Source organism: Glycine soja, chromosome 1 (assembly GCF_004193775.1).
Source record: "Glycine soja cultivar W05 chromosome 1, ASM419377v2, whole genome shotgun sequence".
NCBI lineage: Eukaryota > Viridiplantae > Streptophyta > Magnoliopsida > Fabales > Fabaceae > Glycine > Glycine soja.
The window spans coordinates 38,596,252-38,611,570 of NC_041002.1; the positions used below are offsets into that span (position 1 = coordinate 38,596,252).

Consider the following 15,319-nt stretch of genomic DNA (forward strand, 5'->3'; position numbering starts at 1 on the left):
ATATCCATTGCCACTCTTTTTAACCTCCCCAACAGTTTCTTTCTTGTCTCTCCCTTCATTCTTCGTTTCTTTACTACTTTTTCTTTTGACCAAAACCCCCTTTTCTCTTCTTGATCTCAGAGAAAAGGACACACTCAGTATTTCTTTTTTACCTTTTATTCACAATAATATTTGTAGAAAGTATGCATCGTCAAAGTTTATGAATAATTTTTATAAAAAATTTATCTGATAATCTTTAATTAATTTGATATCTTCTCTTGTTTATTTCCTTTTCATCACAAAATTTGATTGAATCTGAAATATATATTACTTAAAATATTTGAATTTAATATCACTGAAACTAAAAACATATTGATCATTCAATATTTTTCTATTCTTATTTGCACCATATATAGTTTTATATATTTAGTAAATCCAAGATATTTTAGACCTAAAGCCATTTACTAATATCTCAAAATATTAAAATTTATTTAAAGAATTTATCTCATCCAACTTATGTGAACTATAGAATACTTAACCAACATAGATATCTACTAACAATACCACACAATTCACATCATATAGTTCATGGTTATCCTAAAAAACACAACAGCCAGAGATAGCATAATAATTGTACTCGCTACCATCCACAATAAATGTGGCAATGTGTTAGATTCCCTAATAGGCCCATGTGTCATGTGTGCATGTCTCATGCACGTATATCACATATGAATGATTTCAGATGCACTTAACCCTCTGGTATAAGATTGCTTGTTCTCAAGGTCATCAAGTTGAAGCTATGAGTTTGAAACATCCCTATCTATGTCTTTAATTATATGTTCCTGAAACATCACTCTCTAGTCTTTAACTTTGAACCTAGCTAGCTACTATCCCTCTGTTTCCTTAAATTAGTTTATCTATATATACACACTCCTGTGACAACCTATAGTGTCTTACTGTCTTATATTGTCGCCTTTTACTGCTATTCCTCTCTGTCTCCTTTCTGTTTTTCTGTCTTACATAACAAATAGATACAAACATTGAAACTGTTGATTTTTTTGCATTTTATTATATATTGTATCTCATGATGTTGAGAACAACTGAAAAGGTGTGCTATACTCCTGATTTTAACGAGAAACCAATCATGTTTCTCAACCAAACAACTGTTGGTGTTGGTGGTGGTGGTGGAAACAAGAAGAGGGTCACAGGAACTTGGACTTTCAGATTTCAAAAAGACCCTAAATTTTCACCTGTTAGATTCTTGCAGCAACTAGGAGCAAAAGTGGCAAGTGCTATAAGAGTTGTTTCCATGAGAAGGAGGTCCTCTAGGAAGGTTTCTTCATCCTCTTTGGTCAGAACACGTTCGGTGTCAGACCCCACTGATTCACATCGTGCCAAAGCTGTGGAGGATTGCATTGAGTTCTTACATTCTTCTTCATCTAGGGAGAGACCCAGTTCAGTTTCTGAAAGTTCTCTCTAGGGATATCGATGCTTGAGATTTCTACTTGCAAGATATGTATATTAGAGAAAAATGGTATGCTTTAGTGGTTTCCATTGACATGTTCATTAGTAGGAAATAGAAGTTAATCATTTGTACACTGTCACTTTGGTAATGGAGTTTGAGTAGAGATTGAGATTCTCATATATAAGCATTGGTTTAAATTATGGTTTGAAACGTGAACCTTGATCGTTGATTCATAAGAATACATCGTATGTAGTTCTACTTTGTCATGCTCCTGATATGATTATCAGTTTTCATTTATTTTCTCACCATCATTACCCGAAATTGATTATGACCAACTGTCCTTTCTTTAATTACGTTGTTGTCAAGATTGATGAAGATAACAAATGTATGATTCTCTTAGATTTGAAAAAAAATAAAAATCATTTTGTTCATAAAAAAGTGATAGAACAGAGAAACACTAAATATTACTGGACAAGACGTCATGGTAATTTGGTATGTCAAGACTACTAGAAGTGATTCATAGATTGCTGATTCAAATTACAAAAAATTGTACCTTATTTCAATTACTCAACTAGTTCTTAAAAAAATTCCTAGAAAAGGATTGCTCACTGGGTGAGAAAATTAAAATGGACATATATATATATATATATATATATATATATATATATATATATATATATTTTTTTTTTTTTTTTCAAGATAACTATTAGTCTGTGAATAACACAGACATTTAAATTAAATTTTAAATGAGTCTTGTACCTTAAAGAAAGAGAGATAGTGCGTACATGTTTGGAAACACATTTGAAACATGCATGTTTGGACCATGTTGAAGTGAGATTTCTCGAATTCTAGGCGCAAACATAAAAAAAAAGTTACGTGAGTGATGAACTGGGTTCAACGTTAGTTTAGTTAGACGCAATTGTAATCCAAACAATCTGAAAGCATAAAGTCTTAACCGTTTAACCTACCTATATAACCTGATTACGGATGTCCAAAATAACTTTAAGATGTCGGTGGTTAACAAAAGCTATTCAAATAGAACATAATATTAATTTCTTCTTAACCTAAGAAAAAATCATCGGACTATGCGATAGCATATGTTTATACATCTGTAATTTATTGAAAGGAAATCAAAACATAAATCATTTTCAAATATCTGAATTGCTCACTTTCTTTTCGCCTAAGAAATATTTGTTTTGGTATAAAGTTATCTTTTACATTGTGAACAAAGGAATACAAGCATTATTCTTATGCTACTGACGCAATTTTAAGCTAAAGATAGTTGTTAGGCATTTTTTTTCAAAGTACAGTCATTGTATGATTTGAAATCTTGAGATAACGATAAAATTCGCCAATTTTGCAGTTTATCTTTACCGTTTTTAACAGTCATTGAATCAGAGTTACAAGCTTTTAAATTAGGCAAACGGACAAAAAGATACTTGGCCTAAGCTTGTCATGAAAGAAAAGAAAAAAAAAAAGATAAAAGAGAGTGAAAAGTATGACTATTTGAAAAAGATGAAAGAGATATGAAATGAGAAAATAGAAAATAATAGTGTAGTAAAATATTTCTTTTTTAAAAATCATTTGTACAATTGCAATCTTATTCATGTGAACTTGTATTAAATAATATTTTATTTTGTTATATATATATATATATATATATATATATATATATATATATATATATATATATATATATATATATATATATATATATATATATATATATTCCATTTGATTTTGATTTTGTTATTTTTTTAAAAAATTTAACAGGCATAATTAATTATGGAGAGATAGAATCGAATATCATTAGATTTTGGTTACCAGCATATTATTCAATTTTATTTACTTTCGGGTGTACCCTTGTATTTGTTATCAGCACGTTCGATTTTGTTGGTTCTTATTGTCGACCTAATGCTATATTGAGTTGATTCCCACCCTGCTTAGAATGAAAATATAGTCCATCTTATCCGGTCTCCAATGCGTTCCACAAGGTTAGGGATAGTTTTGGAAAAATGATTTTCACGTCCACTTTCACCGTTTTCTCGCTCTGTTCCGGAGAGAAAAGAAGAGAAATCGCGCGAGACCCGTCATTTCTACAACACTTTCCTCTACTCTTTTTCCGACAACAAACAATAGAAAGTGTATCTTTCTGTTCATTTCTTCGCTGATGATAGTTTCTTTGCCTTTCTTTCTTGCGAACAGACCCTGAGAGATGAGTAGTTTACCAAAAGAAAATGTAAATGGAGCACATAAAAAACTGTTTTTTCAACTAATGTGAGTACGATATTTCTTGGCTCTTTGGTGGAATCCCTAGATATCTCACATGCTTCAGTTTTTTTCATTGATTATGAGATTAATACTCAATTCAAAGCTTAGTTGTTACGCTCAAAGTTTTTCGTCACTCCCAAAGAATACATTTTAAGGACTTGAACTTAAGTTCTCCTCCACAAATTCAGCATATATGTTGTCAACTTTGTTAGACCCTTTAGGTCACTACAATTTAATGTTAGAAAAACCATTTATAAATTAGATAACTTTTTTGTGATGTCGGTTGATGATTGCAATTAATTAGGCCATGCACAAGCAATTTTCAATGTCTTGTGGAGCCCAAGACAAATTAAAGCATTCAAGATGCTAGCTGAAAGTTCTTGTTATGATACGTCGCTACCCCACAGCTCATAGACAAGAGCATGCTCGTGTATCTAGGCCTCTTCTATCCATCATTTTGAAAGCCACTGCTAGCCATATCCTGGAAATTAGTGAATATATGTTTCAATTGGCTTCCACTTTACCAGAATCCTGTGACCAGCAGAGTACAAGAATTTTATTCCAAAATTACCCATTGAGCAGGGAATCCAACGACTATATGTAATAGAAGTACATTATCTTTTAGCTATAAATAAATAGGAATCAACTATAAAATTGAACAGTATGTTTGGATTAGCTTCATGGGAAAAAATAACCAAATAATTTTTTTAAGGGAAGATAAAGTAATAAATAGTTATTTTTACTTTTTTTTTTATAGTTGCATTGTAATTTTGTGGGATAAAATTGATTCTTCTATGTTATCCCAAATGAATGGTCCTTTAATTTATTGGGAAATCATCGATTTGTTAAGTTTGTGATTCTTGATGGTGATCGATCCTTTTTTCAGGAAGTCATTTGTATTATCATAAGTAGTAGTGTAGTATTACTATTAATTCTGAGTGCAACTTGTGACATGTAAAGAGGGTAATTCGCTCCAAGAGGTCTAACTAAGCCAGGTGCAAGTGGTTCCGAAGTCCCATGAAAAAGTGCGTAAAAGAATTTTGACCTAAGAATCGTTTCCTTGTGACGCCTTATTTATCTATTCCTTTTGTCTTGTTTTAGTTGAAACGAAATAATAACTTTGCTAAAACAACATCAGTCTAATACAATCAACATCATCATCCACTGGAACACTTGTAAACAATCTAGGACGGTTATCTATAAAACATGTTCAATTAAAAAATGATGACAAAAAGGAATCGTAGGGCACGGAATGATGGAACAAACAGAATAGAAAGCACCAAAGTTCACACGGACGCTAATAATTGTCAACCCACTAATGATATCATGGTTAGAAAAAGCAAAAATTTCAAAGGTCATTCTGAGTAACTGGTTCATATTATCATTAAGAATCCAATGAGAGATTTTCAAGATCACGTATTCCTTGACTAGGCACTTTCTTCAACTCGGAAGATCTCTTGTAATGATCAAGCTTTCATATTCTTCCCCAACATTATGTAGTGATAGAAATGGGATTGATAGGCCATGCAAAATCTATGTACGGAAAATTAGAAGAAAGTCATAATTTATTTATATGAGGCAGTTATATTTTTGTATGTGACTGTTATTATTTATTACTCCATTCTTCTACTCTAAAATAATTATCGTTTTAGTTTGTTTTACATATATAAAAAATAATAAATAAATGAAAAAAATAATGTTATAAAATCAATCTTATGTTATTATTATAAATTTTGTTCTTCATTATTATTATAATTAAGAAATATAACTGAAAAAAAATAATTAATGTTATATTAAAAAATATAAAATAATAATTATTTTAAGATAATTTTTTTACACGACAATTATAATGAAATGGGGATTATTAATAGGAAGTTGTTTTTTATATGTGACTGCCATTGTTTAATATATGTTGTAAAAGAAATCAAAGATTGCATAAGGGTACTAATTTTATCACTTTCAGTGGAAGGAGGTGAATCTTTTTGTAAGGAAAAAAATCACGTGTTTGTGATTCTATATTCAAATATGGCCATAAACCAAATTAAATTAGTAATATAAACTGGTATTATTGTGTTTTAAGTTCTTGAGTCCAACAATTTGGTTCCACTTGTTGAATGCTTTTGACAAGGATGAACTCGAGTGGAAGGATTTGGAGAAGCATGTGGAGGAGAGATGCAAATATATCCAATGCTCACCGCGATATGAAAAATGGGAAGCGATGCTATTGGGTTGCTACTTGCTAGCTAAGGCTAGGAAGTTTTTTTAGTTTCATAATACTAAATCAAAGGGGAAGATTTCTCTGGCCTTCATTTGTGTGAAAGGAATTGTTCATTGGTTCAAGTATTTGAAGAATAAACAACCATATATGACTTGGGAAGGTTTTAAGGATGAATTGTTAAGGTGATCTTTTACTAGAGGAATGGGAAATCCTTATGAACAAAAAGTGCTAATGTAGGGTTAAGGCCGATAGGTTGGGTGGAGAAACTTTGTGCAACAATTTAAGGCCCCATTTGGGGGTGATTTCTCGTTTTTGGTTTTGAAATGTTTAAAAATTAAAATCAATTTTAGTTGAGTTTTGGTTTATTCTTTGTTTTTAATTTTTAAAAAGATATTACAAATTAAAGATAAATAAAATGACTCAATCATTTTATCTTATCTCGCTCTATCATGAAATAATGATGATAACAGAGATAGTAGTATGGGAGTGGCGATGGTGGTAATGGTGACAATAGTAGTGGTGCTGATGACGACGGTGGTGGCGGTGGAATAGTGACAGTGGTGATGGAATGGTGATGGTGGCGATAATGGCGGTAGAATGGTGATGCCAGTGTTTTAAAACACAAACTTATTCGGTGAATTAGACCAATTCAACCTTTTGGAGGTCTGGTCGGGTCGAGTTACCTATTGGATCAACCATGCGTTGAACCTGGTGAAACTCGGTATGACCCGACTGAGTTTGCCGTTAAATGGTGACCCACTGACCCATGTTGGGTCATGCCTAAGGGAGCAAATGTGTTGGGTCATGTAGGTCAATTAAGATTGGGTATAAAATTTTAATTTTTTTTCTAATAAAACTAGGTCATGTGGGTCAATAGTGACCCACTGGTTCAACCATTGACCCAATGACTAAATGCCTTGATCGAGCATCAACGGTTTGAAGTGATCGAAAGCTGATAAGAAAAGGGTTTGGATTGTAACTTTGCCAACTTTTCTTGAAACTTTAACCTTTCTGAACTTTTACTCAAGATTACCTTCCTCTTCAGAAAATCTTGACACAAAGGTTCAAACACTTAGAGAGTTCAACTTTTTAAGTGATTAGTTACAACACTCATTATTAAATGTTTGATACGATTATGAGAACCTAATGTCAATGTGCATTTGCTCATTTTTAGAAGATCATTACATAAATAAATGTATCACTTAGTTGTTATGAAAACACAAATTATGTAATGATGATTCAACACTTAGAAAATTTTTGTGTCGACTGCAGTACTTAGAATGTTGTTACTTAGAATGTTGTACTCAGAATGCTACACTCATAAAGACATTGTTCAAAATACAATTTGAAGTTTTTTGTGCACAAAATCATTTTGATGTCTTTTTCGAAAGTTTTCATACTTTGATGCATATGATTGAACTAGTTTGAAACAAATCTTGTTTTCACAAAGATGATTTAGTTCAGATATGTCATTTAACAAAATAGTTAAGCTTGTTATGAAAACCTTCTTATGTATGCATTATGATATATGTCATTATGATGCTTAGAAAGTTCTTATGCATATGCAGTATATAAGACAACAAATAACATAATATAAAGGGGAAGAGAAGAAGAGATTCAACACATAGGTTTTTATATTGGTTCACCCCAACCTTGGACTGCATCTAGTCCTCATCCAAACTAATGAGATTTCCACTAACACAACCAACAACATGCTGAAATTTTACAACTGCCAACCACTTGTTGGACTTCACAACATCTCCTTCACTACAACACCACACTTGGTCTTGGCTTAGAAATAACCCGTCTCAACCATAACACTATGAGAGAAACAATCCAATTGTTCTTCACCTCTTTAGGTGGGCTTAACCAAAAAATGGTTTTCTTCACTCTTGAGAAGCTAAACCCACTCAACCATGACACCCACTTGGTCATGGGAGAGACAATACAAGTATTTCTTTAACCTCTTCAGGCTACCCAAGTATTCTTTCACTCTAGCCTCTTCGGGTTGCCATCTTAGAGGTTTTCTCTAAGCTACCTATTCGGGGTGGTCGACAAGTGTATCGATTTGCACAAGTAGTATATTAAAACGGTAAGACCAAGTATCGTATTCACAGGGAATTTGTTTCACTCAGAAATGGTACATTCAGTGTGCAAACATTTGTATACGACTAAAAGCAAGAGAAATATCAAATGGAAATTTTGTGCTAAAATCTAGTTGAATATAAACTAAATATCTAAAGTTTGAGAAGTAAAAATAGTCACGTAAAAAGCGTTGGGTCGTTCTATTGAATTTTCCTTGATGTTGTTATGTATTTTTCTCTATCTAATGCCATTCTAGTGTTCTTATGCTGAGAAATTACCCAAACCAAGATCCCTCTATTGAATGAGCCTAACTCTCTTGAAACCTCATCCTTGATCCCTCAACAAACTCAGCCTAAAAGAGTTGCATTAAGTCTACAACATAATATGGACTAGATAGAAGCAATGATCACATAAAAACAACATTAAATATATAGTGAAAGAATATTACATCAAGGGTTCAGTAGAACTTCCCAACCAAGAGGCTTAGCCTTCCATTACAAGAAATGAACTCTTAATACAAGGAAGAACAGAGTTTAAGTGAAATAAAATGGCTAAGAAGTGTTGATGATGTCTCCTTCAACCTTTAGAACCCTAATCTTCCTCCTCTAACCTAAACTCTCTTGGTGGCTCAATTTTTGTCGCTTCAGCTTCTCCCTTGGCTCTATTTTTCAACTCCTCATTTAGTTTCTGCCAACTTCAGTATTTTAAAGGCTACTTGGACGTTTAAGCTTCTGAAGGCTCACTTAGCGAGATTGGCTCGCTAAGCGAGAGTAAATGAATTTTGGCTTAGCGATCTGGGCGCGCTAAGCGCGAGAAGAGACAACTAACTCGCTGGGGGAGCTGGCGGCACGTTGGGCAAGCACATCTCTGATTGATCCTTTTCTAGGGTTTTCCAACACGCTAAGCGAGTTGTATGCCTCTCTTAGTGGATGTCACTTGCTAAGCGGATTTGCCTCGCTTAGCGAGACATCAACTACTTCTCTTCTTTTAGCCTGAAATTGAAGAGGTTTCAACATTAGCTCACAGAATTGGGAGCATCTATTGTATAAAATCAAACTAAACATGAAAATATCTATAATTCCTACAAAATGAAATATAAATTGGAGGTAAAGCGCTAATTTTGTGCAAATATTCAATACAAAACTTAGTCGTGAATAGCGACTAACAAACTCCTCCAAATTTACAGTTTTGCTTGTCCTTAAGCAAAGAAATAACAATTTACTTTTCCTCAAGTGACAGAAATCACAGTGGTTAACCAAATATGTGTTTGTTCCAAAACATTCAATCACATGAACATAAGTGGCAAGCAATACTTCAACCAACAACCCCCTTCATAAAGACATGCAGAACTTCAAAGATATGAACATGATCATTAAGCAAGACAAATGAAATAAACTAGCAAGCAAGACAGGTATCAAGGAAGTTTCATCAAGCCTAATCCTCATGGTCATTGTTTCTCTCATAAGCACAAGTGTTTAAGGTAATTCTTCAAATCAACAATCAACACAAGTCTCAACTTTTGTATTTCATCTCATGTCATACAATCACAAACACACGATTTGAATCTGAAGGACTTTCTTGGCTTGTAATGAGGCTAGGCTACAAACAATTCATGGTTTTTCTAGGATGCAAAACTTAGGTTCTAGGAGAGCATTCATCCTTAGATCACCTCTTTTCCTTTTATTCCCAGCTTCTATTGAAATGGCACAATCATATAAGACACTTAGCTTAAGCAACAACACATATAAACTTTGCTTATTCTTAAAACTTTCCTTTTCTCTTTTTTTTTAGCAGTTGTTTTTTTTTTTTGTTTTTTTACTGCTTCTTGATACAATTTTCTGTGGATGTTGCTTGTTTTACCACAATCATCATCACCCAATGCCTTCCCCCAAATTTGGAACAAATTTTGTTTGAACCATAATGCTCTCCTATAACCTAAAGAAAGGTAGATGGAGATTATAATTCAACATGCTTAGGGTTCAACTCAATCCATCAGATTTAAGCTCAAAATGGGTGCAAATGTTTCATCATTCATGAATAGGGTAAGCTATTTGGCTAAGTGGCTAATTCAATCAATCACAACCTTCATCATTTCCAAATCATGTATTCATTCAATATTCAAAGATTTAGTTAAAAATCGATACTCGATGCTAGTCATTCTCTCACAATTAAAGTTCACACAACTCACCGGGTTATGGCTAATGATTACCTTCACTATTTACCTGTCAAACAAACTAACAATTTCTTTCACGCCCCTAATTCATGTTCTTTCTCTTCTAATTACTGCATACTTATTCAAAGCACATGATCTAACATCACAATTCACTCAAGTCATGCAATCAATCAAATTCAAAACCAATCACAAACACCATAAATTTAAACCAAAACAAACCACTATGTATATAAATGTAAACTGCCCTAAAAGTTATGAAAATTGCTAAATAAGTAAATAAACTAAAACTAAAACTAAAATTTAAAAACTGAATCTAAAAAGCAAAAATATAAATTAGGTCCTGTCTTTAATCATCCTATGCCGGTGTAGGGTCATCATGAGGTGAGGAGGGAGCATGCTGAACTGGCAATGATGTATCCAGAGCTGGAGTGGGCCAGGGATCCCAAGTGCTCTGTGCTGTTGCCATATCTGCAACGTAATCGGCATCTATAGCACCGTCTCCTTCCTCAGTGGCCTCAATTGGTGTGGCAACAGGGGTGTCCTCTGGCATCTCCTCAGCTTCACCCTCGGCCTCTTGCTATGGCTCCTAGGCTGTAGGAGCCTCACCTCCTCCTGAAGAAGAAAGCTGAACTCCTGGCCAGACCACCTGGGCCATAAAGGCCTTCACACTCATAATGGGCCTCTGCTGAGCCTGGTCATGAAAACTCTGCATCACCAGGCATAAGCCATGGTGGAGGCTCTACAACATCAGCACTATCACATATGGTGTCTGCATGGAGGTGTCAGAGGTTGTGGTGGGTGCTGGAGGAGGAACTAGTGCTGGTGCAAGTGTGGGTGTAGGAGCTGGAGCAGTAGGAGCAGAGAAGGAAGGAGCATAAGTGTCAGGTCCCCTAGCCTTAGTCTTGTGGGTCCCCGAAAAGGTGATCATGGGATCATCAGGGTTCCAACAATTCTTTCTAATGTAAGACAAATTAATGGCAGGGCTAAGGGACTCGAAAGTCAGTGAATCTGGAACAACTCCCCGGGCGATGCATAAGGCGGTGATCAAAGCATGGAAGCCGAGCTTGGAGGAGTTGGACTGGGCCATCTGAGATATCTGTCCATAGATGAACGAGCCCACATCCATGTCCATCTTTGTCACCAGACCATAAACTAGCCTCGCCCTATCCATATTAAGATCGGACGTATGAGAGGTGGGGGCAAGGTTGGGGTATGATAGCACACTCCAGGTCTGGGCAAGGGTAGTGAGGTCCTTCCTCAGAAGCTTTCAAGACCTGCCCTCAGCGTTCAGAACAAATCCTCGCCCTAGAATGCAGAGCTTGAATGCAAGCTCCTGCGGGTCCGAATGCGTGTGGCAGAACCTGGAATAAGATGAGTAACACTCTCTATCTCCAAAACCACGAGGGTCTCTAAGAATGCATTCAGCGTCTCCCCGTCAAACTTAATCAGCTTGCCCTGTACTCCAACTTGCCTCGGGGACTTGTCCTCTGGATCAAACAAATTAGCATAAAACTCCTTGACCAGGGCCACATCAATGCGACCATTAGGCTGCCTGGTCAAGGCTTTATGCCACCGCCTCCTCTTGAGTTCCCGGTGGAACTCATCATACTTTGTAACATATAAAGTGAGGTTCCTCTCCGGAAGGATATTCTGGGAGTGAATGTTTTGCTCATAGCGTTCCCAGGCGACCTCTAAGATGAATCTTGTTGTGTCATATGGTTCTTGAGGTCGGGAGGTGGCTGATTTTCTCTTCCTAGAGGCCATCTACATCAAAAGAATCACATCAAAGAAAATTAGACAGGTTTTATTCAAGACTAAAAGTAGAAAAATAAAACAGAAAAATGGACTGGGCGCTTAGCGAGACCAGCTTGCTTAGCGCGCCTTCAGAAATTAATGTGATACGCTTAGCGCGCAGGGAACGCTTAGTGCGACAACAAAAAAAATAAAGACTCTGGCTAAGCGAGACACCCTCGCTTAGCTAACACAACACAATGGCTAAGTGAGCATGGTTCGCTAAGCCTTATTCTCTAACAAAGAGCTAATTGCACTTAGCGAGACTGGCTTAGCAAGCAGGCTTGCTAAGCCTTATTCAAAAACAGAGAAGAAATTATGCTTAGCGAGTATGACTCGCTTAGCGCATGAACAAATTTTCAGAACAACTAAATTGCCTTGGGCTTAGCGAGACTGACTCGCTTAGCCCATGCTTATTTGACTTTCAAAGGCTTGGTGGCTTAGCGAGCGTGGCTCGCTTAGCCACAAATAGGATACCAAAAGCCTCAAAGACTCAGACCTAACTAAACAAACTCGCTCAATGCGGCATGCCGGCTTAGCGAGTTCATACGAACTTAAAAAGTAAAACTTGGAATTTAAATGCTCGCTAAGCCTGAGTGCAATGGCTTAGCAAGTTCATACTGATGAGCATAAATTTAAACAGAAATGATGAACATGCTTAGCGGGACAGGGCCGGCTTAGCCAGTTCATCAGAAAACCCAGAAATTCATCCAAAATTGATGAACTCGCTTAGCGAGTACATCAAAATTTCTAGAAAAATTAGGGCTTTGAAGCCTCAATTTCCTAGCCACTTTCAGGCATAGGAAACCTAAGTAAAACCCATCAAATGAACCTACATTATATGCTAAACTAAATCCTTAACAACATACAATCAAAAAACTAAACAATCAACAACAACATCAATAGAAATAAAAAATCATAGAGCAAGCAAAGTTGTCTTCTACCCTAGGGTTCAAAAACAAAATTAACAAGAAGGAAATTGATACTTACTTGGATTGTTGAGGTAAATGAGTAGAGATGAGGGCAAAAGAAGCAGGGAAGCAAAATGCACAGTGCAGGAAATGCCAATGATGAGATAGGGAAGTTATAATTTTTGCACAAAAGTAACTGCCTAAGGCAGTTATGTCTTATTTTTGGCAGTTTCGGCTGTCTCGCTTAGCGCGAGTGACTTGCTAAGCGAGCACTTAGTGATGTTTGAATTTTCAGAATTTAAAATCATGCGCTTAGCGAGACAGACTCGCTTAGCCCAATTTGAAAATTAGAAAACTCAAGAAGGTTTTGGGCTTAGCGCACATGTGTGTGCTTAGCAAGTTCTGCAACTCTGATTGGTCTGCAACTTCCGCTAAGCTGGACAAGGCTGGCTTAGCGAATTAAATTCCTTAAGATGCAGTAGTGGGGTCACGCTTAGCGAGATGGTCTCGCTTAGCGCAATGCCACTCCAGAGAGTTATTTGGGCTTAGCGGGTATGACCCGCTTAGCCCAATTGACATGGGGGTCCAGGCAGAGAGTGATTTGCGCTTAGCAAGATGTTGGGTTGTGCTTAGCAAGCGGACTCGCTTAGCCCAATTCCATTAATTGCAATTCCAGAAAAGTTTTTGGGCTCAGTGCAACTATCTCGCTTAGCGTGAAGCATGATTCGCTTAACGCACAGGGCGCGCTGAGCGAGTGGATGACTAAAACATGTTGATTCAGAGAAGCTTTTGCCAACCCCTTATCATACAAAAACATGTTGATGTCTTACTCTAGCAATCACAAACAAGTTGAAACCTAACTATATGCAATGATGTACAGAAAACAATGATTATGAAAACAAGGAACAAGTTGGGTTGCCTTCCAGGAAGCTCTTCTTTAACGTTATTAGCTTGACGCATGTTACCTCTAAGGGTCTTGTGCAATGTTGGCTCTAGCAATCTGAGCCATCTTATTCTCAATTTCGTCCATCTTAGAACACACATTTTGGTTAAGTGAGTGCTTTGCTGCATCAAACAAATCAAATATGACTTTCTGGTCATCTACACCCATTTCAAGATTACCTTTCCCCATATCCACCACACAATTTGCAGTTAACATGAAGGGAAGACCCAAAATCAGTGGGATTTCATCATCCTCTTCAGTGTTCATGATTATGAAATCTGGGGGGAAAGTAAACTGCCGCACTTTAACCAAAACGTCTTCTACCACACCATAAGGCCTTGTAATGGACCGATCTGCCAATTGCAATGTCATTCTTGTTGGCATGATTTCCAGCTCTCCAATCCTTCTGCACATGGAGAGAGACATCAAATTAATGTTGGCCCCCAAGTCAATAAGGTCTTTCCCAACTGACACTGCACCAATAGAGCAAGGGATTGTAACATTCCCTGGATCCTTGTATTTAGGTGGAAGGATTCTCTGGATAACAACACTGTAGTTTCCCTCCACCATATTATTATCACTGTGGATATATTTGCCCTTCTTGGTCAGCAGATCTTTGAGAAACTTGGAGTAGAGTGACATTTGTTGCAAGGCTTCTCCAAAGGGGATAGTTATCTCCAATTTCTTGAAGATATCAAGGAAACGAGCAAAGTGTTGTTCCTTGTCTTTCTTGGACGACACCAAAGGGTATGGTGTTTCCTTCCCTGTATATGGGACAACCTTCTTCTTCTTTTCTATGACCAACTCACTCTTTGTCATCTTTTCTTCCTCATTTTCTCTTTTTTTTCTTCTTTATCCTCTTTATTTATTTTCTTCTCCTTAATATGATCTTCTTCTTTTTCTTTTCCTCCTTTAGCTACTAACTCTTTCTCATCACTAATCCTCCCTTCATCTTCCACCATGGTTTCCCTCTTGCTTCAAGTTATGACAACCTTGCATTCTTTCTTGGGATTTTTCTCAGTATTGGCCCCAAAACCTCCAGAAGAATTGTCAGCTATCTACTTAGCTAGCTGCCCCACTTGAATCTCGAGGTTCTTTATAGCTAACTCTGTGCTATTGTGGTTGGACATTGAAACTTGCATGAACTAAGCCAAAGTCTCCTCTAGCTTAGTTGTCTTTTCGTACAGGCTAGGCCCTTGATTTTGAGGCCTATTGGATGGTCCTCCTTGGTCTTTGTTGAATTGATTCCAGGATGAGACCTTCATCCTTGCCCTTGATTCCGATTAAAATTTGCACCTTGCTGGTAACCTGAAAAAACACCTGCATTGAATCCTTGTCTATTCTAATTCCCCATATAATTCACTTCCTTTGCAACATCATCAAGGGGTATATAGCAACCAGATTCATGCGCTCCTCCATATATACTACAACCTCCAACCTGCATAATTGCTAAATGGGAAGGTTGAGCCGCTTGCAATTGTGT

General features: G+C 36.3%; 2 protein-coding genes across 2 annotated transcripts; one reads left to right on the plus strand and one right to left on the minus strand.

The window, feature by feature from the left end:
• Nucleotides 1-716: 716 nt before the first annotated feature.
• On the plus strand, nt 717-1,749 carry LOC114405033. The gene has a single exon (XM_028367729.1). It carries the CDS (start codon nt 1,064-1,066, stop codon nt 1,457-1,459), a length of 396 nt encoding a protein of 131 aa, XP_028223530.1. The 5' UTR covers nt 717-1,063; the 3' UTR covers nt 1,460-1,749.
• A 12,111-nt stretch (nt 1,750-13,860) lies between these two features.
• LOC114372816 lies at nt 13,861-14,655 on the minus strand. The gene has a single exon (XM_028330401.1). The coding sequence runs from the start codon at nt 14,653-14,655 to the stop codon at nt 13,861-13,863; it is 795 nt and encodes a 264-aa protein (XP_028186202.1).
• Nucleotides 14,656-15,319: the final 664 nt, after the last annotated feature.

Bases quoted from the DNA above. Each gene is read 5' to 3' on its own strand.
- LOC114372816 (XM_028330401.1), bottom strand. From the start codon at position 14,655: ATGACAAAGAGTGAGTTGGTCATAGAAAAGAAGAAGAAGGTTGTCCCA.
- LOC114405033 (XM_028367729.1), top strand. From the start codon at position 1,064: ATGATGTTGAGAACAACTGAAAAGGTGTGCTATACTCCTGATTTTAAC.